The sequence below is a fragment of the Dromaius novaehollandiae genome, chromosome 2, assembly GCF_036370855.1.
Source record: "Dromaius novaehollandiae isolate bDroNov1 chromosome 2, bDroNov1.hap1, whole genome shotgun sequence".
NCBI lineage: Eukaryota > Metazoa > Chordata > Aves > Casuariiformes > Dromaiidae > Dromaius > Dromaius novaehollandiae.
Genome location: NC_088099.1, coordinates 3,569,038 through 3,592,213, shown reverse-complemented (window position 1 = coordinate 3,592,213; position 23,176 = coordinate 3,569,038). Strand labels below are relative to the sequence as shown.

The following is a 23,176-nucleotide window of genomic DNA, read 5'->3' as shown; positions in this document are numbered from 1 at the left end:
CGCCCAGGCGGGCCGTACCAGGCAGCCCTGCAGCATCACCCCGTTGTGGGTGTCTGCAGCAGTCGTGTGGCAGCCGAGAGCGAACCGGGGTATCCCCTGGAAATGGCAGCTTACTGCGTGTCACCCGGTGCTTTAAGGCATGTCAATGTAAAAACCATTTTTTATTCTGTAGGCTTTGATAGGATCCCTTCACTGCTGCACCGGTTTTCTCCAGGGGCTTGGAAATAACGGTTGCGATCCTATTTGCATGCCAACACACCGAAGCCAAAATGTGACCTGGGCTCTGAAGGAAGTAAAGGAAACGGCTTAAAATAAACCGACCTACTGTTTATTTCTTTATTGTCTGATTTCTTGGTGAGTACCCATGCTACCTCGCCGCAGCTCTTCTGGCTGCTTGCGGCATGCCTGTCCCCTTAGTCATTCCTTCTTCCGCTGAGCCTTTAATCCTCTGGAAACTAAGGACAGATAGGGTACGTACCCATTCTCCTCCAATGGTATTTTGGCCACTGCACTGGAAAACACTGCCATGCCAAAGGCTCTTTTTTCCATTCTATTTTCATGCACTGTTGCTGCTTCTGTTTCTGTAGGACCCTTCTGCTGCCGCCCTGCGCTTTTAACAAAGGAAAGTTGTCACTGCTTTGTTCTAGAATAAAATACAGGGTTTGACAGTGGGAATTTCTATTATGTTGCATTGAGGTAAGAAGCTCCACGTTAGAAGTCATGAAAGGTGCTCTGAGCCCGTTTAAGCCCATTCTCCCCCAGAAGGAGCCTTCCTGCCCCTTGCTGCTGCCACACCGGCGATCGTGCAGCTGTGTGGGCAGAGGGATCAGCAGGCCAAAAACAAACTCTGCCTCAGAGGCAACGCCAGTGCCGAGGGCCAGCACAGAGCCACAAGCTGCTGCCTGTAAAACTGTGAGCAAAGGGGCACGTTTTTGGGGAGCTGCAAGCTTGCTGGCGGCAGGCAGCACGTTCAACCAGCTGGCCGGCGAGGCAGGGGTTGGCTGCTCTCTATGTGCACCAACAGTGATAAAATTATCGTGTGCCATCACACGTCGCCATCTCAGGGCGCAGGAACAGATCTGCACCCAGCGGGGCCCCACGATGAGCAGCGCGGCCCAGCCGACTGCGAATTCGACGCTGTCCCCAGCTCAGAGACGCTTGTCAGACAGCTGCATAAACAGAGCAGGAGGAGAGATAAAAACAGGCGGCGGATGTGATCTGAGATGACCTCGGGCCTGCGAACGCGCTCTGCCTGGCTGCTGGCACGTGTGCGGAGGCCGCTCGGCGCCGGCAGGGCATGAGGGAAGCGGCTGGAAGGACACGCTGGTAGTTGGAGCCCTTTCCGCGTGGCCTTAAGCTAGTTGCATCTTCTCTCTGTGCTGCATATGAGGAAAAGGGGCTTTGGAAACCTGTCTTCCTTTAAATCAGGGCTGAAATGCAGAGAACTGATGCTCGTCATGCTTTTCTTTTCCTGGATGTGACTGGAATATGCACTGCTCTTTGCTTTTTAGAGATCCAGAAAAAGGGGGGTAGTCACATATTTGGAATTACAACTGGTCTGAAACTCCAGGGTCTAAAACGCACTGTGTGCAAACAGGACCCACAGCTGGATCCAACAGCTGGATCCAGCTTTGGCCCATGTCTACCCAGGGAGGTAAAAGGGTATTGGGTGGCAATAGAAAGACAAGTGAAAATGGAAGAGAACCATGAAACCAATTTCTGAGTCTGTTGGCTTTTTTACAGCTTTGATTCACTTTTCTCTGGGATGTTTTTCCTATTGACACAGTTATGCTGCCCATAAAGTAGTAGTTAAATGTGCCCAGTGGTCCCTTGTTGCCTTTCGAAAGGAGAACCTCAGACTTGTAGGATGCAGCACAACAAACGGTTTATTTTCTTCTCTCTACCCATTTTTTATCCATGGCATAAAGCTTATACGGGGACAGCACTTCAAATTAGGTGCTTTCAAACTGATCCCAGGACCTGAAACTTTCCTGGAGCTTTCCTTTGGATGAGTTTGGCACACATGGGGTTACTAGAGCAGAGAATTGCAAAATTCATCTGCCAGCCTCTTCCTCCTCCTCCACATCCGTGGTTCAACACTTAATTTGGATGAAGTTACAGTGAATTTAAACCCCACTAATGTGGCAGGACCCAGCGAGCGTCTCCGGCAGGCAGCTTACACGAGAATTGCTGCTAACGTGTGGGGCCGAATGAGCCGATTGCTCTGATTTTAGCCAAACACAGGGACAGCTTGCTCCAGTGACCCTTGTCGTTCCCTGTGGCCAGGGCTGCTCCGCGATCTTGGCAGGGAATAGCATGCGCCTGAGCTTTTCAGCTCCAGATGAATTTTAAAAAGTTAAAAAAGAGGAGAAAAGTCACTTTGGTGAATTCTCTCCTCTCTTAAACTCTTGGCCCGTTCTGAAGCCGGCAAGATTTTATCTTCATAGGGATTTGCACTGGTCAGCATTGTTTGTAAGGAAGGTCAGATACTCTTGCCCTGATTCATGACAATAAATACCTTACTTGGCTGATACTCTACCGTAGGATTAATAGAGTGAGACTGAGTAATGTCATCTCCCTTGCTGGTAACAACATTTGATGCAGAGTTTACATCTGACCTGCTGTGCTTTGAGCGATAAGTGTGGCATGGTGCCACGTGGGCTTTCGGCTGCGTTCAGAGCTCCCAGGCGCAGTCGACGACCCTCTCCTTACCATCGCCTGAACCCACGGTCTCAGCTCAACAGCTGTGAAAAATAAAACACAAAGAAAGGAGTCTGTGTCCTCAGTTCACTTCTCCATGTCCCTTCGAAGGCAGCTTAGGACCATGCAAATACCTTGGCGCTGAGCGGGGTTGGCAGAGGCAGTGGGGAATTTTGAAAGACAAGTTCTCCGCTATATTCAGGCAACTTCTGCCAATTTCTCTGGGGTAAAATATCTGACATTAAACCAGGAAAACAGTCCTCTTCTTCGTGAGGTTCATCTACCCAAATGAGGACATCCCAATCCATCCGTTGTAGATCATGGAGGGGAAAGGGCACTTCCAGGGTGCTTCGTTTAATCCTGAAGCCTTGTGTAAACCAGGTCACCCAAACTGCACCTTAAATGTGCCTCATCTCCCCATGGTCTCTGCATTAGTGGAAGGGGAGCTGGTCGCACAGGGCTGTGCCTGGAGTGATGTGGTGTCCCCAGCTAAGCCCAAAGCCCTTCATCTGCCCCCTGCCACTGAAATCCACCTCACGTCCAGGCAGGAGCATCAGGGCAAAGCAGAAACGCTTCTTACAACTACAAAAATAGTGAAAAGGGGCAGAAATGCTCTTTCTGTTCCCCAGCCATCCCAGGACGGTTGCACAAGCTGCGGGCAGCCTCTTGCGGCAGTGAGCGGGTTGCTCCAGCAGCTCTCTGCTCTCCCACCGCCCCAAACCCCGCTGCGTCGGGCTTTGCTGGCTGCCCGGCTCATGGCAGCAGAGCAGCCCGTGGCTGCTGCCCGTGAGGGTTCAGCCTCGGTGTTTATTCATCCGTGTCTCAGCTACGCCAGCATAAATCAGGAATAAGTCTGCTGCCTCTTAGCTGCCTGCCCTCCGGATTAATGCTGGTATGAGAAGCTCATTTTCTCCAACTTTTTCTCAGTATGCACGAACTCTCCTGCACAAATCCATGGGAGCTGCGATTATGCAACCCTAACCCTGCGCATTAAATACTCCCCGAGCCGTGCTCCAGGAGCTCCCGTCCCAGGCGGCCGTCGGCGGGGTCTCAGGGCTGCAGTAAACCCTGGCAGGGTCCAGGCAGCCCGGCTGGAGGCGAGACGATCCCCCACGACCTTGGAAGGGGAAACGCAGGTTGCAGCTGGTTTAAAGAAACCGGTCTGCCTGCACAGAGCTAGCTGCGATTACAGGAATCTGGACAAGCTCTTGCACATGGTCCCTTGGGATTCAGGGCAATCGGTGATGCACCCCTGCTCAGACGCTCAACACGCACCGCCTGAAAACCGATAAGGCTGCTCCTAAGGGAAAGCTGTTCTACGATGGCAGTCCTCTGCTGGTGAGAAATTTGGTCTATTCTCTGTCTCTTAAAAAACATTAGTTGTTATAAGCCCTCATCTATGTGCAACCAGTATTCAGTATGCGGTAGAGGAAACACGGGACAACATTAAAGCCAATTAGGCCTACAGAAGATAGGGTGACTTGCAAGGGGAATAGATCCCCCCCCAACCCCCCCCCCAAAAAGCAGAGAGGCAGTGCTGGGGAACCTGGCTGCCAGACAGAGTTTGCAAGGAGTGAGCCTGTGCACAGAAGCGGCTGAGCAGTGCTAGCAGGGCTGAAAAGGAAGGTAAAGCTGTTATTACCATTTCCCGGAGGGGAGTGATTAAGAGCTAGTGCGATGCTGTTGACAGGAATAATATCTGCAACATGGGGCAGCTCATGAAAAAGAGGAATCCTGTGATCCCAGAGAGAAAGAGACTCTTCTACACTGATATTTTTAGCCTGGCTCTCTAAAGAAATGAGGTTTTGCAATTGCTCTTCATGTTCCCAAAATACAGAGAGCTCGAGGCAGCTTTGGCCATTCCTCCTTCTGCTGAGAACAGGATTGGGAGTAAAAGGAGCCCCATCACCAGCTGGCTGTTCCCTCCCTCCATGGATACCATCCCCACCACAGTCACCACCAGCAGCTTTCCACCCGCGGGGATTTGGAGGTGACCTGAGCAAAGCAGATTTGGGCTGGTGTCAAGTCCTTGGGGCAGGACGTGGTTGCGTGCAGGCCAAGGCACAGAGTCCTCAATCAAGTAGGACAGCGTGGGGTTAAGGTCGCCAGTGAGGAGACTCACAACAGGGTTCGTTTCTGCTTGGCCAAAGGACTTTGGACTCTTGGTGTTCCTCGTGGGCTTGTTACAGGCTGCTGCTCCTCTCTGTTTCTTGGTTGGAGTTGGTTCTGCAAGGAAATTGTAGAAATCCCCCCAAAACTGCCAGAGAAACAGAGAAAAACACATATTTCCATCTGGATTTTCTAACTGCTTCCTGAAGACTCTTTCCTGAACATTCCCAGTGGTTGCGAATGAACTCGCCTACCATTTACCGCGAGCAAATTTTGAGGTCTTTCGGAAAGGCAGGTTTTCTCACAAGTGCTATCCCATCACTCACTCAGCTCGAGCCACCAACTTCCCCCAAATTCTGAGGAACTCAGTGTGCTCTGCAAAGTTTCCTTGCTTTTAGAAATACCGGTTCCTCTAAGTGGTTTCAGCTCCATGCTTGAAGGAATCGTAGGCAGTGATTCATCACACAGAGAGACAACAGATCCCAAACAACCAGAAGGTCAACTGTTTCTTAAGGCAAAAATATTTTGCAGTGATTTATAACCCTATCTGGGAAAATAGAGCTCTTATGTGGATAAAACAGGCAAATAATAGATTGAGAAGAATTTCTTCTCATCAACACTCAGCACCCGTCTCATGGAAACATTGCACACTGCATACTGTAACAAAATGTAAGTTTTATTCCATTTTATTAGTAACGGACATGGAAGAGCCAGTCAAAGAGCTGGATTGATGTATCTTTGTCTTTTGACCAACGTTTAATATTCTAACTACAGTGCGGATGTAACATTTACACTGAAGAATACTTACAGATTCAATCTCATACTCCAAAATTTTCTAGTACAAATACAGTTAGTACATAAAAAATGAACAGACAAACAAACAAACAAAAAACAATCCCAGAAGCTTCATAACAGCACAGACTGGTTATGGCCTTGAGTTAAGTTCAAGTATTTCCCAGAGGAATGCAATGCAAGCAACAAGGTAATCTGGCTTTTGCTGGGGACGTTCCTGGCCCTGAATGGTAATAATAGAAATGTAAGGGTGGGCACTTTATCCCGCAAAGTTTAGTGAAAGAGTCAACATTTACGATTAGTTCAGCTACAAAGCTAAATCCGTCTCATCTGTGAACAGGATTACTAAGCTGTAGAAGAAGCAAAGCATTAATTATATTGCTAGCCTTTCTTCCCTGGCTGATGCTGCCTGCCGTTTAATTGAAATTCCTTGAGCAGCCAGCTTCACTTGGGATGTTTGTGCAGGGGTTTTTGCTTGCGATTGTGTTTATTTTGCCTCCCTCTCCTTTTCCTTCCCAACAGGCACAATAAAGATGCGACCTCTCTTACTGCCCTGGATGGAGTCATTGCGGCAGAGGCATTAAAGCATGATCAGCACCTTTGTGGCCGTGACTGTGGAAGGACACAATATCCTAAAGGCTTTAGAGGCCAAGACAGGGAGGAGGAACAGGGCAAGTGAGCAACTCAACATATATAATAATAACCCAACTCAACATGTATAATAATAATCCTTTATATTTTTAGGACCATCTGCCTCATGCTGGCTCCTGTGGGCTGCTTGGGTGGGATGTGGAAGAACAAGGGTCACTTCTCCCCAGCGTCAGAGGAGTGTGCCAGGCTTGCCGGGACGTGGCAGGTGACCGTGCATCCCCCAAGGCCGCCCAGACCAGGCTGCTGGACACCGGAGCAGTTCTGCCAAGAACGTATCAAAGCACTTGGAAAAAATGAGAAAGCAAGGTCAGCCCCTTTTCACAGGGAGGAAACCAAGACAGACCTGAGCCAACCTCGGTGCAAAGCGTTTTATACACCAAAGTTGTTTTGAGCCCGACAGAGGAGCAGAACTGGCTGGAAGAACGGCTTGGAGAGTGGTTGTCCTGTCTCTCTGCCAGACAGGGAGGTTGTATTGATTGCACAAGTGTCTGTCCTGGCTCTAACACTCATCAATATTGCAATTATTGACCGCCACTCTGGAAAACAGTCTGTGCATATTAAATGTGATGGTGACTCCCGCTAGGGAGAGGCTGCAAATTTGCTGCAGTACTGGCTGGTTGTTCAAAATCCTCTTGGCAAACTATCTCGCTGGCGTGAAAGCAAAAAAAGGCAGGTGGGGGGACAAGTGCAGAGCGAGGGCAGGAAGATGCCAGCTGCACACACGCACGTCTGCCGAGGGGGGCAAGCCCCAGGCCCGCAGAAATGGGGGTGTCGGGGAAGACCAGGCTGTTTGGAAGAAGCAGATGGATGCATGAAGAAAAGCAGGGTGAGAAGGTGACGCCATGGCCAGGTCTGCTGCAGCACTGCCACCAGCACCCTGCACTGCTACGAAGGCATGGACTGGCTGGTGGTGGTTCAAAGACAGCAATGAAAACCACACTGGAAACACACCCCTTGGAGAAAGATTGAAGGGATAGGAGTTCAGCTTAAAGCAGACTTGAGGGATATGAAAATAATCTTCAAACACCCAAAGACTTCTGCAGATACAAAGGGAATAAGCTGTTCTCCATGTCTACTGAGGGCCAAAGTCAAGGGTTGCAGCAAGGGATGTTCATGTTAGTCATTAGGGTTGCCCTGTGGCTAGGCTCTGGGGTTTGTGGCTTAAAATCTGCTCCTCCTTTCCCCACAGCGAGGCGGGATGGTTCCCAGAAGCAAGAGCAAGGGAGGCACACACCAGTCCCTACATTTGGTGACTTGCTTGTGAATCTGCAAGTCAACGGGAACCAAGGGACCAGTCTGAGTCATCAGGAAATGCTTAGGCCATGCGTGGGGTGGGGGAACATTTTGCTATTACAGGCAGGAGAAATCCAAAATCAGGGCTCCCACTCGGCACAGAGCCTGCCTGCATTGCATGGGAAGGACAAGTTTCGCCAGGACTGTGATATTGCTAGTCATCCCGAAGGAATCAAGAAAACGCCACGCCGCAACCAACCATGGCCCTCGTCAGAGTGTCCATCCCTCCCTCGGGATCACAGCTTTAAATACACCCTATTTCCATGGAGAGAGCAGAAAACAAGCAGGATTCACATGGATGTGCTGTACAAGCTTGTGCCCTGGGTGGCCTTACTAGGGTGCAAATCGCTACCCGGCAGGATCTCTGCCCTCCTCCCCAGCCCTGGGCTGTGGAGCTGGGTGCATTTCCCCCCTCACCACCACCACCTCCCTTGCGTTGCCCGAGCCGCGGAGGAGGACGGGTTTCCACGCAGAGCTGTCCCGTGGGACAAGGAGCAGCAGCACAGTCTTGCAGAGCACTCAGATATGTTTCTCTCCTCACCACTGTGGTGTGAACTTTAGGAGCCTGGAGTGCAAAATTTGTGGCACATGGGCCATCCTTCCATGTGACGGATGTGGGTTACCACTGACCATTCCTGCTGGGGAGATCCACTGATCCTCCTCCTGGATCCAGTGGATCGTTTTCAAGGGGAAGGTCTTTAGTAAGGAGGAGCAGACTGTGCTCCAGGCATTTTACCAATGCCTTCAATGGGATCAGGACCAAGCCTCAAAGTACTCCCCAGACTGTTAAGCAAAACCATACTGAGGATTCGCAGATGAATGCCTCATTGGATGTTTCTTTGATTTATTTTTAAACCTACTTTTTTGCTACCAGCACTATTGTCTAATGGCATTGCACAAATTTATCGGTGTTGTCAGGCGCTGAAGGCCATACTCCGGTGTAGGTGTATCCATTTGGCCTATGGGCCTGACCACACAGGCAACCTGAAGACATTTGGAGACTGATCTCAAGGACATGAGGAAGAAGGTCAGCAAGCAGTTACACAGGTCCAGTGGATAAGAAATACTGGCACGGGGACCAGGTGTGACTTCGTCTGACTGGCAGTGCCCTGAGCGAACAGCAAGTGCATCTCAGCATATGGGCCGTGCTGCCCTTCAGTGGGGATTTACTCATTTCATGTTAAGTTTGCTCTTAAATACTGTGCCTGTTTAGGTCCTCCAGGGTGGTGAATCAACTGCTTGGCTCCTGGGAGGTTGTAAGAGCATCTGCCAAGCCACAGGCATCTCGGGAAGATCTCCACTCTCTGAAGGATGTGACCCACTCTGAGACGCGGCAGACCGTGGGACAGTGACTGATTTCAGGCTGTACCATTTGACAGCAGATGGTCTTCTTCTCAAGCTAACAAAAAACCTATGTAGTAGGTTTTCTTTCTGCTTTGTCTTACTGGATGGTGGCAAAGCCACAGGCCCACAGCTGTACAGGAGACATAGGGTGAAACCGCCCTGCAAAGTATATTCGCGATACTAGCAGGAGCCTTGGAGCTCGGCAGCTTTTTTTAACATGCCCCAAACTCTTGTAACTGCAACACTTCCCCCCCCAAAATCCAAAACAAAACCAAAAAAATCTCCCATAAATTAGGGAAAAACTGGTTACTGGCCTCGGTCCTGTCCCCACTGATCTTCTGCTGGGTGGCCCAAGCAAGCGTGTGAAAAGCTGCAAATTCCCCAGGTGAGGCTGTACCCGAGGACTGCTCCGGGAGGAAGATCAGCTGTCATTCCGGATCAGCCGGGTTTACCCAGAGAAGGTCGAAGGCTGTAAATTTCCAGCGAGTTGATATTACGTTTATATATATATACATATATTCACAGAGACATGATCATATGTGTCCATATATATACTTAGATGTACACGCAGGCACACACCATATACACACTATGCGTAGATCTGTGCTCTGCCACTAACAGAAAAATCTTTCAGCACTGATCCTCCAATCTTTACTAAAATTTAACAAATAAAGATGTCCAAACCCTCTACAATTTTGTTTTCCTGGTTGCATAAAGGCACTTTCTGATGATGTGAAGTAGCAGTTTGTTAAAAATGCTGTAAGTGCAACGATCCCCACCACATCTGCAGCAAGAGCTACCCCGAAACCGTCACAACGCAGTTCCACTGCGAACTCCTGCTATGCAGTGTTTGATCATATTTGCTTTTTGTTTCAATGCGGAGGAGGAAAAAAATAAAACCTTTAGCACTGTGCTGTGCTCTCAGGTCTCCCTGTGTAGATACCGTCAACGCGTTTCTTCCCCCATAACCTGACGTGCTTGCCGGGTTACAACGCAAAGCACAAACCTCTGTTGCGTTCGTTTGCAGTGATGCTGCTAACGAAGTTAGGAATTCAGACAGGAAATTAGCCGCGAGTGTGTCACGAAAGTTCACGCAACGTGTCAGCTGTTCTCCCTTTTAATCAAGGGATCGGAAATTAATGTTGATTAAGGATATTTAGTAATTAAACACTCCCTGACCTACAGTACGCTATCCTCGCGCTGCAGGGGAGGAGTTGCTCACTGTAGGGGTGACTTCTCTTCTGAGCGACCAGCAGCTCCTCTTCCATCACAGCGCGTTGTCCAGTCCCTGCTGGGGGACACGGCAGTGACCAAACGGGTCGGATATGCGAGGGATCCGAACCTTGTTATTGCTCGCTGGAGGTTCCCAGCTGGAGAACGGCTTGGAAATAGGAAGGAAATGTCTTTTGTTAATGTACTGGAAGACAACACTAAATTGGTCTGAAATGCCTTTTCACTGCTGACTTCCATATAAAAATTGTGCCTGTGCCCTGTGAATTGAACTCAAGACAATACTGAAAAACAGAAAATAAAAACCCCACTTACACTGCCCTCTCTTCTTTTAAATGAGCTATATCCATACAGATGTCTTTCCGTCTTTGCTGCTTGAGCTTCCTTTCTCTGAGCAGGCTTTGGGTTTAGCACCTTGTTTCTCCTGGGCGGTGTTGGCCCTGTTCTGCTCTACCACCGTGCCGCCCGAGGCGGGACTGCTGGTTCGAGAAGGCTGTGTGTTGGGCTGGGTGCTGCTGTAGCTCTGAAACGCTATGTCTAATTGTTCCTGGGCCACTCGCAAGTGTTTGTGAAGGGTGGACAAGTCTGCTGGGATATTCTCGTCCGGGCTCGTGCACTGCTGTTCCTGAGCAACATTAGCCAAGTTCTGCTCATGGGCCATCAGGCTATTGGGGATCTTGGTGGACTTCTCTGATTTCACTACCAGGTTGTACTCAGGAGGGCAGGAGATGTTCTTTGGGTAGGCGTAGTTGTAGGGAGGCTGCCTAAAGCTGTTGATTTTTCGATTACGAATGGCATCTCGGATAGTCCCAAACCCCAGATGAAACATCTCACACATGTTGAGCAATAAGCACAAACAACTCACAACATACATCACCAGGAGAAAGATCGTCTTCTCTGTTGGCCTGGACACAAAGCAGTCCACAGTGTGAGGGCAAGGGACTCTGTTGCAGACGTAATAAGCTTCGACTTCAAAACCGTAGAGAAGATACTGCCCTACCAAGAAGCAAACTTCAAATGAAGCTCTGGCAAGTAGCTGGAAGACATAGATTTTCATCAGTCCTTCTTGCTGGATGCGCCTCCTCCCATCATGCTTCTGCTGCTCTTTGCTTTTGGGCTTGGCTTTGGCTTTTTCGTTTTCTGCTGTATCGTCAGAGATCATGGGCTCCTCTTCATCTGCCTCCATTGGGTCCTCCAGGTTGCGCACTGCCTGCCAGTTCAAAGCAAACTGCTTCTTCTTCTTGAATCCCTTGAACTTCTTCTCCTCTTCCGAGGACCTGGCGATCCTGTGGATGGCATAGCCCAGGTACATGACCGAAGGGGTGGATATCATGATGATCTGGAAGACCCAGAACCTGACGTGTGACAGCGGTGCGAAGGCATCATAACAGACGTTGTCGCAGCCAGGCTGCTTGGTGTTGCAGGTGAACTTACTCTGCTCATCGGAGTAGATGGACTCCCCTCCAACCGCTGTCAAGACGATGCGGAAAACGATCAGCACGGTGAGCCAGACCTTCCCCACGAAGGTGGAGTGATTGTGAATCTCTTCTAGCAGGCGGGTTAGAAAGCTCCAGCTCATGTTGGTCATAAGGGCTACTCAGTTATAACCTGAAGGAGGAGAGGGAAGCAAAAAACATAACTATAAGTTAATGTCTGTGGCAACAGTCAGCCATAGAGTTTAGCATTGGGGATGGAGCCGTGGCCAGTGTAGGGACATGCTGCACCACCTTGATAGGAGGCAGGGATACCTGGTTACACTGGATGTACATAAGTTCACAACAAGACAAGCCCCAGCATCTGTTAGATTCCCGTTACACATTTTATTGCCTCTTTCAAGACATTGTTCAGCTGTAACAAGGCTTTGGGGGACTGTATAAATGAACATAGTGGAGAAGGGAAGACACCTAGGCACAAAAAGCTGATTAACTTGTGATAATCTCTTGCTTGTGCGTCGTGTGCTCGAGCACTCCATGAGGGACGGGATATGGGAGGCGCTGAATGTGGGAATAAGAGATGTTCCCCACATCACAGAGATTCACACTGCTGAAATGGCTTTCGTCAAGAAGCCCAGAAAAATGCAAAAAAGTCAGCAGAAGAATGGGAATATTTATGTTTTCAGGATGACAGAGCTTTTAAGTTCCTTTTGAAAAACAAAACAAAACAAATGCTGAAATCAAATGCAGACTGTTTTAAAAATAACCTTCAAAAGTTTTCAGAGAAAACCATGTGACTGTTAGAAGACCTGGACAGCTGGGGAGGAAGAGCTTGCAATAGCCATTTTAGGCTTAGCTTGACTTGCAATGGGGCCTCAGTCCATCCTCCTTGGGTTACCCCCAGGCATCAAGAAAGACACGCAGCTATTTGACTGACAGCAGCCCTGAGAGATACCTGGGGACTAATGACCCCATGGTGGAGGCCAGGAGAGAGAAAGCACTTGTTAATCCCGCTCACTAGCCTTGGGTCCACCAACCCATCCCCTTGCTCATTCTTTGGACGTGTGCATCCCGCGCTCAGCGTCAGGTGCCGGCAGCCCTAGCACACTCAATGCTATCATTCATTGCTGTAAATCATGATGATCCAATTATTTTTCAAGCATAATTCACCAGGACAGGCATAAAAAATATTTAAAAGTAGGCCATGTAGATAGCTACCTTTTAATCAAACCATTTAAAAAAATGAAGGAAGAGGGTGATCACAATTTTTTTAGGCTAAGTTAGGTGTTTTCCTTTTATAGTTTTGCCACGGAGCATAACCAGGATGGAAACTGCCCCTTACACCAGTAGGAAGAAAACCAACCCTAGCTCTGTTGCCAAGCGGGCAATATAGAAAACACTGCAAGACACAGCTCTGCTCAGTGTGGGCAGTTCCCTCCCCAAGGAAGATGTGAAGAAGGACTGAGGTGAAAAAGACATTGAAGCAGCTCCAGCATGGTGGGGGCAAGATAAGGAAGGCACTCAGATCTGAAGGGCATCTTGGTGGGGCTCCCGTAGGGACAGTGGGACTCTCACCCTGGAGTGGCACGGGATAGGCTTGTCCCTCTGCCGCAGAGACGTGTTTCCTCCACAGCATCTTGTGGGGATTTCTGCTTTGCAAAGCCATCATTTACTTTTGTTTCTGTTTAGATCATGTTTGATCTTAGACAGCTCAGGGGGGACTCAGTGCATGGATTAAAAGGCAGATTAACATCAAGGTGTTTGTATGTGTGTGCCCGCCTGTGCCCATTAAAGCCAGCAGAGCCTGGAGAACAGTTGAGCTCACCCTCCCGTAGACACCTACATCAGTTCTCAAGCTCCACCGACTGTAAGGGAGTTCACCACCTTGTTTGCACATAGGCACCCGATGGAAGACGGTAAATGAGGTGTCTGTGAGCCAAGTCTCATCCTTGAGATGATTCTTGCTCCTGCATCCAGCAGCAAAGAGGGGATATGTTGGTGGTGGATGGTGGAGTCAAGCACGTGAGCATGGACATGAGCAAGTTACTGTGGGGTAACACACCACGGCAGTGTGTTACAGCTCAGTGGTAGCTGCCCCGGCACAGCTCTTCCCATGTCATCACTCAAGGTCACGCGGAGGAAGAGGAAGGAGCTACTGTACATTTACTGGGTAAGCCTGACCCACACCAAAGCCACCCTTTGGTTTAGCCCTGGCTCGTTCATGAAGATAAGCGTCCAGGAGGCCAAATGATGCCATGAGACCTGAGCCTGCTCCTAAGGGGATTTTGCGCTGGTGTTACATGAAAATGCACAATTGGGCACAGGGTTTCCATGGCACAAGCCGGAGCTTGAACCGGCTGGCTGCAACGGGGCGAGTGGGAAGGAGCCCTCGTGTAGCTGCTTTCCCTGGCACAGCGTTTGGCGGGCACAGCCCCATGCGGGAGCAATGAGGGAAACGTGACTTGCTCTATTCTCCAAATTGTGCCTTTCTGGAATGTTATTTTCCTCATGCTGTGTCTTCGGATATGAGCCAAACGCAGCCAGTTTGCTCAGCGCGAGCCTCCACGCTGCTGCGGGAGGGAATGACACAGCTCGAGGCTCGAGATCCAGCTAAATTCTTTCAATGTCAAGAGCTCTCAGAAGAAGGCAGATGGAATTTTCTAACCCTGCTATTTCTAGATCAAACAAATCCTCTGTGAACCCAAAACCCCAAGTCTTCACACGCTGGACTCAGCAGGAGCACTTTGCAGATGGTGGCGAGGGCTGTTATTCTTCTCCTGCAGCTGGAGAAACTGAGGCAGGGAGTGGGGAAGCAACTTGCCTTAGGCTGGCTAACAAGCTGGAAGAAGAGGTGAGGAAGGTCTCCTGCCTATCCCAAGCTTCTCAGTAGAGGAACAACAGCTCTGAAAGCCACTGGGAAGGGTTAGGCCCCACTGCACGGCTGTGCCGTAATTGCCCGATGAGGGACACGGTGCATCTGTCTCTGCAGCACCTGGTGTCAGCAGAGACAGGGCTCAGGACGCGCTGGAGCTCAGGTCTGCTCCAGCCCGACTACTCCTACACCAGCATTTAGCCATGCACCTGCTCCCATCTGCACCTCCAATTTCCTGCAAGCACGAAATTAGATTTGTTCTAAAACATGGACTGCAAATGTCATGTTGAGCACTTCATTTCAGTGCTCTCTTAGGAGGTCTAAACTGGGGGTAATTTACCATTTTGCAATTGTTACCCAAGGATAAAATTACCAGAGAGCTGAGGAAGCTTCCAACGGGACTTCTGCTGGGGCAGTGAGGGTCTGACCTGGGTAACGATGGATTTTGGAGTAAATATTCAAGGTTCGATCTGATATTTTGCTCTGAGAAGGTGGCATCTCTGATGGTTACCAGCTACCAGCCGGAGCTTAGTCCTGTCCTGAATAGTGCAAATCCCGCCAGCTCTGAAAACGTGCCACCCTCCGTGCACATCTGGATCTGCAGCAACATCTGCAGGAAATGGCTTCATGCTGTTTCTGCATCCCACGGCCCCCGCTGCTGCCTCGGTGCACCTGGCACCTCTCCGGACCCTCCGTGCCCACCCTCTCCCAGCACCGTGTTGGAAAGAGGAAAAAACCCTCCCACAATCTGCTCAGTTAAACTTGCAGCGGCTTTTTACAACTGGCTGTCTAGGAAGTCTATGCATTCACTACCTGCAAAATGAGATTTTCATGCCTTTAACTCCTTGAGGATTTTAGGACCTCGTTCCGTTTTGAAAGCAATTATCAGGCAAATAAGCTTCCAAACGGTCACATCGCTTCTGCTGAATGAACAGGATGGTGTTAGGACCAGACTATGACTCTTCTCAAAATGCAAACTCTCAAAGCACAAAAAGACAGGGTTTTGAATCTCCTAAATGCTTCAAACTCAATTCTTCTGCTCAGTAAAAAAAAGGTTATAGTCTATATCCCTGGGCAAAAATAGGAGCGTGGAAATGCAGCAAGTAGCTGGATTAGATTATAACGCAAGGGTAGATTATCTAGCTAATTTATGCGCTGCAGAGATCACATGAGGGCATCTTCCATCCCTCGGGCTTCGCAATCCATTCATTCACTATTATCTAACTTTACCGGTCTTCTCCACCCTATTTGATACGTGGCATATAAAATACCTGCCGAGTAAACGTTGCACTTTGAAACAGCTACGAAGAGGGGAGTTGCACTGTGTTTCCACCTGATCCTGACCCAAACCCCATGCAGTCCGACAGCCCCGTTTCTAGAGCCTTTGGCTCCCCCCTAAAATGGTGAAAATTGAGCGTAGCCGGGTAGAGGGTCTGCATTTTGGCTCCGAGCCTCACAGTTATTTCCTGATATCTACTGACTGCTCTGTGCAATTGCAGACGCAGCTGCTGGAACTGGGAAAACTTTAAAACCTGAGTCTAAAATAAGCAGAACAAGGGGAAGGGGGGGGAAGAAGCAGAAAAAAAATTGCTCTTGCTGGAGGTCTTTCCTCTCTGCTCCGCTCCCCGCCCCGTTCTCCGCTCGTGTAAACTGAAGGGAAAACGCAACAGAAAGTCTACTTACAGGGACATAGCGCTCCTCACCGCGGGCTTCTCCCCCCAGTCCGCATTCCAGGGTTTTCCCGCGCTCCGAGCCCGTCTCCCGGCCCTAGACAGAGCCAAGCCATGCCCCGGCGCCTTGGACCGAGCGCTCTGCTCCGGGGACGTATTTAACGGGCCATCAAACTCCGCCTCTGGGGCAGCGCGGCATTGGGACGCCCCACGCCGGAGGACCGCTCGCACCCGCCGGCCCTTTCCCCACTGCCGCGGTGCGGGAACGCGGGGCGGCTCCGGCCCTCGCCGGGGCTCCCCAAGCCGCCACGGACGGAGGGAAGGTGCTGTGTGACGGGGAAGAGCGGGGCGTTGATTTTAAACGCAAACAAGCCGCCGGCTCCGTTTTAGGAACGCTGCCTGGAATTTCGCTGTCGAGCTCTGGGGGCTGTTGGAAGTGAACTCGTAGCATCGGTTAGCAGCGCTGGTAACAGATTTGCGAGACAGAAAGCATGACTAATAGGGAACATGTGGAAAACACATTTTGGCAAAAGCTCTGTGGGCAGAGAATTCGTGGAAAAAAAAAAAAGAGAGAGAGAGAGGCAAGACTGACTAGTGAGAAAAACCTATTTCAGGCTCCTGCTTTGCTGCACCCCCAGGCGAAGCTCCCTCTGAAAGAGCTGAGGTGGGGGGCAGACCTCCCTTCTCAAGGTGGGGACTGTGATGGGTTTCCGAGCACACAAGGGGCTTTCTTGGCTTCTTTGCAGAAGCAAAAGACATATGAGGACGTTTGGGAATGAACATGGGACCTAAGGCAGATGGAGAAGACTCCCCCTCCTGATGGTCCAAGGGTCACTTCTGTTCCCCACCATGTTCCTGGGAGCCTTCCCTTTGCCACACCAGGGCTGGGACTCCAGGTAGCTGCTGAGGTTGGAATGGAGAGTCAAGGCAGAGTGTCTCTCCAGAGGCCAGGAATGAGAAGCAAGTGACAGCAGTGGCCAACAACACAAAAAAAAGGATCAGGCCAAGCCTCCAGGGGAGAAAGCATGGAGGATGCCCATTTTGATCAAGGGGGAAGTTAGAAACCATATGGTCTATCGGGAGCTTTCATCTCAGGAGGGTCCTGTCAGATTTACAACTTTGCAAAAATCCTGAAGGGGGGATGGATGCTGCTCTCTGGAGCACCTCAGCCCGATGATGTTGCAAGCAGTGGTGTCCTTGCACCGGGCCACGCTGGCATCGTGCTTTGGCCATGCTGTTGGAAGCTGCTCTGCAAAAGCCAACGGGTGAGTGAGGCTGCTCCCATCGGAGCTCGGCCGCATGGCACAGCCTCACACTAACAGGTCCTCCAGGGCGATGGTGTTTCTGGATGTACTGCAGCGACTTTCTTGAAGCTCTTCAGATAAAAAAATGACTAATCATGCACAGTGATTGCTTAATTTCTCATTCAGAAGTAGCCACTCTGATAGGCAGGTGGAAAGAGCCCAGCATTAAGCTAAGTTAGGCGTAGGGATGGACATACCCTTGGGCACAGGGAAACAGGCTCCTTTTTTTTTTGGAAGGGGAGAATTAGCCCTTAGTGAAGTTAAATTGTCATGACCCTGGTGCATCCTTCAGCTTAAGCGTACAACGCTCTTGCAAAGCTTGCGCTCTCAAAGGACCTGGTGGGGATAGGGAGCTGGTTTCGGAGCAGAGCACTGGCTCTGGACCTCTCCCTCCAGTAACGCCCCAAGCTTCCTGGAGATGTCCCATCCAGAAGCCATCGCTTGGCTAATGACGTCACGTGGGACCTTGGTGGTGATGGCCACAGATAGCCCGGGCTGCAGCTCAAGCAGGACACCTCTGCCAGAGGACAACAGGCTGGGAAATGCTGCACGTCTCCAGCGATTTGGGCAGTGTTGTCCCACCCTCTCTCCCCAGCCAAGACACCAGAAACGGGGCAGATTAACGCACAGCGCTACTTTGCCAGGGTCATATCCGAGGGCTGTCAGAGCTGCGTTGAGTGAGGTCTGCGCTATTCAAAGTAGACAGCAGCACACATGCAAAAACAGCGTTTCAGCCCTCAACACGCTGCTGAAATCGTTTCATGGGAAACAGGACCTGCCTGGACACATGGTGAGGACCCCAGCTGAGACAGAGGAAATGTGCAGCGAGCCAGGGCCACGTTGCCCCTGCAAGGTTCCCAGGGCTTGGAGCCGGCCTCCCGCCTGCTCCGGGGAGCCCTGCGAAGGCCACCTGCGCAGCGGTGGTGACCTTCTCACCCGCACGGACCTTCACGTCTAGGGACAGCCTGGTGGACCCCCTCCGTGGGTGCCACACCATGGTCCCATGCAGGGCCCCTGCGATTTCCAGCACGTTTCACACCACCTTCATCAAAAAGGCGAGTGCTTTGAGCTCCATCAGCTTTGAGGGATCGCTACCGAGCACTCGTTCCCATCAAAGAACTGTGGCGAAACTACGACCAGCTCCAGCTGGAGCAGGACGGAGCTGCAGAGAGTATAGTTATTTATAAATAACTATCTGAGAACAACTTCCAGGCGCTGCAGGACTGCAAGGAGCAACTTAGAGATAAAAGGCAGCTCGGCACAGTGCCGGTCCCGTGGGTCGGGCAGCCTTTCCCGTCCCTTTGCTTTCTAACCCGTGCGGGTTATTTATACACCCAGCAGGCTCTCTCGGTGGAAGTCTTCTTGGGGGGGGGGGGGGGGGGTGACCAGTGCTCCCTCTGCTTTGCCCCCGGCCTTCGGCACAGCAGATACGGCCATAAGCCGGGTGCGAAGCAGGCAGGGAGCGGGAAGGTTTTATCTCGGTTTTCACCATCAAGAGGGACAGGTTGCGTGAATGCTAAAACCTGTGCCGTGCGTATCTGGGGCAATAACACAGAAGAGCAGGAATATGCACAATCTCATAAACAGTTTGTGTTTTCCCCTTTCCAAGGCAGACACTGGAGAACAAACAGAGCTTTTCCAGCCCTAAATAAATGCCCATACTAAAACAGTTGTAGGCACCTTTTCACTCCCTGCACATCCCTCCAGTGCCCCGTGTCCTGGCCTCTAAATAATGCTTGGAACTGAAAAAAGGCAATAAAAAAGAGGACTGAGAGAGAAAGGGAATGGGTGTAATGGAGACTTCTGGCTTCTCCTGGGAGCCGTCTATCCATCCAGGCACCTCTCGTATTTTAGAATATTGATCTATAAATGATCATGTCATAAATGTTTAAATATCCAATTAAAATGAGTAACAGTTGGATGCTAACAATAATCAGATCTAGTATTATGTCTCCTACTATGTCAGTGATGAGTAGCAAGCAGAATTATCTAGTCTGGCCCAGTCTCTACAAATCTCTGTACTGCATTGCTCTGGTGGAGCCGATGCATTTACTTCTCTAATTTTCACCTTTTGGTTTTTCATTCATTCCATTTCAAAACTATATCAAATGAAGAAACGCGTCTCTGCTCAACTAATAAGCTTGCTGCTTGAAACACAAGCCAGGAAGCAACTTTACTGTGCTGAGATGAATTTCACAAAACTGAAACAGATTAAGAGCATCAAGTTTTGACCTTATTGGAAGTTGCTGGATTTAGGAGCATTGCTGGGCTTAGGAGACAGCAGAATTACATGCCTGGGGAGCAAAGACATTTGGATCCAGCAAATGAGGGTAGCCTTGCTACAAAGGCACTGGATGGAGACTGGGGGAAGAGAGGCAAAATTCAGGCTCAGTGATGGGCAGGGGTGGGAGAGCCCCAGGAGAGGTCCCCAGGCTGGAGAGCGACCAGAACAAGATACCAAAGCTGTCTAAAAGGAAAGGATAGATTTTGCAGAAAAATTCTCCCTTCTTTGCATAATCTAAACTCCACTGCAGAACTGCTGAATTTTCTTTTTTTTTCTTTTTCCCCAGCATTTTTATTATTCTGTAAATGATGGCGGGGGGGTTATAGCTTTACCAGTGAATGATAGGGTCTCACAGTGATGGTACGACGGAAGGTGCCTCTTTAAAACGTGGCTAAAGACGAAAAAGTGGCAGGTTTTAATCTCATTAGTGCCTCTGCTTTGGCTGGGCTGCTATTTGCAGCCCCGTCGCTTTATCAGAGCGCCGCTGTTCTAAAAATGGCTTTAAACAGAGCTTTTGGTCAGGCATAAACATGTGCTTCAGGGAACGGCGCCCTCCTCTATAAACGCTTCCTCCTTTTCTGAAATTCCCCTCTTCCTGCCATTATCCTCATTGTCTTCGGAGCCGCCAGTCCCCGAGTGAGGAATTTATGGGGTTGGAAGAAGAGGACCAGCCACACGTCTGCGCCCAGCCCAGGTCACCGACTCGCCCCTCTCTGTCCCATTGAGCCTGATAGCTCGCGTTTCCTTAAACACCATGTCCCGAAAGGCAACTTGTCTTGTCCTGAAGACTCGGAGATTCCCACTCCTCTCTTCTGCAGCACGCCACAGCGATTCCTTACCCCAGCTTCATCATTTTCCTTGCATAGCAAAGCTCTGCTTCAAAAACTTTGCATTTGTGGGAGTTTGAGTGGTAAGGCTGGGCTTGGCCAGGCAATAAGAAGGAAAAACAAGGAATATGCCTTAAAAATCAGAAAGAAGGGAAGAGAAATACTCCTGCAGTGCTGGTAACCATGCCTATCCAGGCTAAATTTGAGGCATTCAGTGACTCCAACCTCCTTTTAGCTGGCAATAATAATTCAAGAGGAAAAGCAGGATCTAAACCCTGATGGGCTCGGTTTAGGACCGCTTCCAGCTCGACAACGCCTTTCTTCCAGGGTCATGCCATGGTTTCCTTCATTCCAGGAGGGTGAGACTGCTACTCGAAACGGTAACTGGTGGGGTTAAGGCAAATTGTCCCGTTAGCACACTTGCCTGCCCCGGGGAGCCCTTCGGGAGCTGCTACACAGGCACCTGGGTCGACCCCAGCACGGTGGCGATGGCAACCGCAGAGCAAACGTGGCATCCGAACCGCAGCAAGCCAAGGCATCTAGCCGTTTCTCATCAGGTTTCTCTGATCTCCACTTGCATCCAGCTGTGCTTGCGAGGTGAGCCCAAGGAAGCGCCCGACATGGACCAGAATATCGCAGTTGGTCTCTGGTTCTTGCGAGGGCCAAGCTCAGAGAACCAGGTCTCACACATTTTCAAAAGCCTGTGGGGATTTTGGCTATCTCGTGTAAGGATATTTGAAAACAAGGCGAAGGCTGTTTTCGTTAAAGCGCTCTAAAAATATAAACTCTGAATCTGAATTTCCATTAGGTTTGCGCCATTTATGACCACAGTCGGGCCTCTGTTAGCCAAAAAGACCAGAAAGATAAGTCAGAAAACAAAATTTGCTTTAGTCTGTAATTGGACCAAAAAGATCAATGATATTAACAGAATGAATAAAATTTCTGCTTAGCAACATTGAAATGTGTCTTTTTGATATTGCCGAATGATGATTGCAGAAAGGCAAAAGCACTTCACTTTGAAAGTGTAAAAAAATATAGTTAAATAACAGTAATAGGAAACTAGAAAAGCCCAGAGGAAGCATTTAAACCCAGGCCAGTGAGCAGAAATAATTTATTCCAGTTCTTCCCAGCTGAAAATTTCACTGTGATGGACATATTCCCGAGATAAATTTCAACGTTGACAAAACCACATATTTTTTGGACAGGACCCGTTCTGCTGAAAATTTCAAGGCCGATTTTATTCTCTATGGTAACATATGCCAACACACCGAGAGGAAGCATGAAACGCTGCGGTACCGCTACAGGCAGCGCTGACATTAGAAAGCCCCGCTGCTCGGTGAAGCTCTTTATAGCGTTTTTCTATTTGTCTGTTCTTGCTCCAAAGCAAGCATAGGAAAAGCAGCGAGCTGCCTCAAGAGTCAGAGGTCTCTGCAAAGGCCACGCCAAGCAATTATTTCCTTCTCTATTTGCTTCCCTTTCCTGAAGTAGCCACGGAAGAAAAGAGAAGAAAAAAGCCTATGTCCAGCCCCACCCGAGCGCTCTGGGGGGGGGAACCTGGCATCAGCCCCGACCTGCCTCTCTCCCCCAAACCCATCGCCGTTCCCCGAGCCCTCATAACAGGAAGCAATAAAATTTCCAGCCGGCGTTCCCAGCGCTGCCTTTCCTACAGCACCTCCCTATGAAGTGAGGCCAGGCTCGACTTGCCGTAGACCTTCCTGAACTTGTGCGAAAGACAAAAAAGGGGGGAAAAAAAAGAATCGGCGGAAGTCGATCCCCTAGCAGGAACGGCCATGCGAAAGTTCACGGCACATCGCCTCCTCCCGTCATTGCCCCCGGTAGCTCCTCCTTTAGCACTTCACAGAGCAGAGGTGCGTTGACACAAACGAGGGCAGAGGAAAGAGCAGAGTGCATGGGAAATATTAGGGAACACTGGAAAAAGTCAAGCAGTACTGAAAGCAGCCACATTTTTGGCCGCTCCAGAAAGGTGTTTTCTTTTTTTCCTGACACCTGTGAATGGGCAGAGACAGCACATTAAGCAGGAGCTTGGAAAAGCCCCAGGAAAAGGGAGCAGAAACAAAGGAGCAGGGAGCAAAGATTGGAAGGTCAACCACAGCTTCTGGGCTCGATTGAAGAGCTGCTCGGGGAGGTCCCCTGGCTCGCATTGAGGAGACAAGAAGGATGGTCTTCCCCGGTATTCAGCTGCATGAAATACATGTGCACAATGTCCAGAGAGAGAGAGGGAGGGGACAGGAGAAGCCTGACTCTGGACCCAAATGAAGGACATCTAGACAGCTTTGCATAAAGCAGTAAGCCTCCGCTGGGCCCAAATTTTATGCACGGGGGGTGAGGTGCTCCCGCCGATCCTCTGGTATAGGAGGTCCCACTTCTGGTCCTGTCCTAGTTGCCACACGCCTCATCTGCCAGACACAGAGCAGAGGTAAAAGGGTCACTGTGGCCAGCTTGACTACCTCTACCTAACGGATGCCAGTCTGGTGTTACACCAGCTCTGTTGTGTGTAGCAAGTCTACGTACAAGCTCCTCCACCAGCATTTTAACTAGGTTCATACCAGTTTTGCCTGAAAAAGCAGATCGAGGCAGAAACAGGCATCAGGAGAACAGAGGTGTTCACTAAATACTTTTTAAATAGGGTGAGATGGCCAGCTGAGA

The 23,176-nt window shown here is 50.0% G+C and overlaps 1 protein-coding gene across 3 annotated transcripts in view; it reads right to left on the bottom strand.

Annotated features, from left to right (window-relative positions):
- Positions 1 to 5,464: 5,464 nt before the first annotated feature.
- Positions 5,465 to 23,176, bottom strand: part of GJC2 (gap junction protein gamma 2) — a 44,858-nt gene continuing 27,146 nt past the window's right edge. For 2 of the 3 annotated variants that reach the window (XM_026096160.2, XM_026096150.2), the window contains exon 2: positions 5,465 to 11,727. In XM_026096160.2, the coding sequence (XP_025951945.1) occupies positions 10,460 to 11,707 (1,248 nt within the window). In that variant the 5' untranslated portion in view covers positions 11,708 to 11,727 and the 3' untranslated portion in view covers positions 5,465 to 10,459. Of the gene's footprint in view, positions 11,728 to 16,107; positions 16,576 to 23,176 lie in introns of those variants that run through there. The other variant, XM_026096145.2, reaches the window with a different exon arrangement.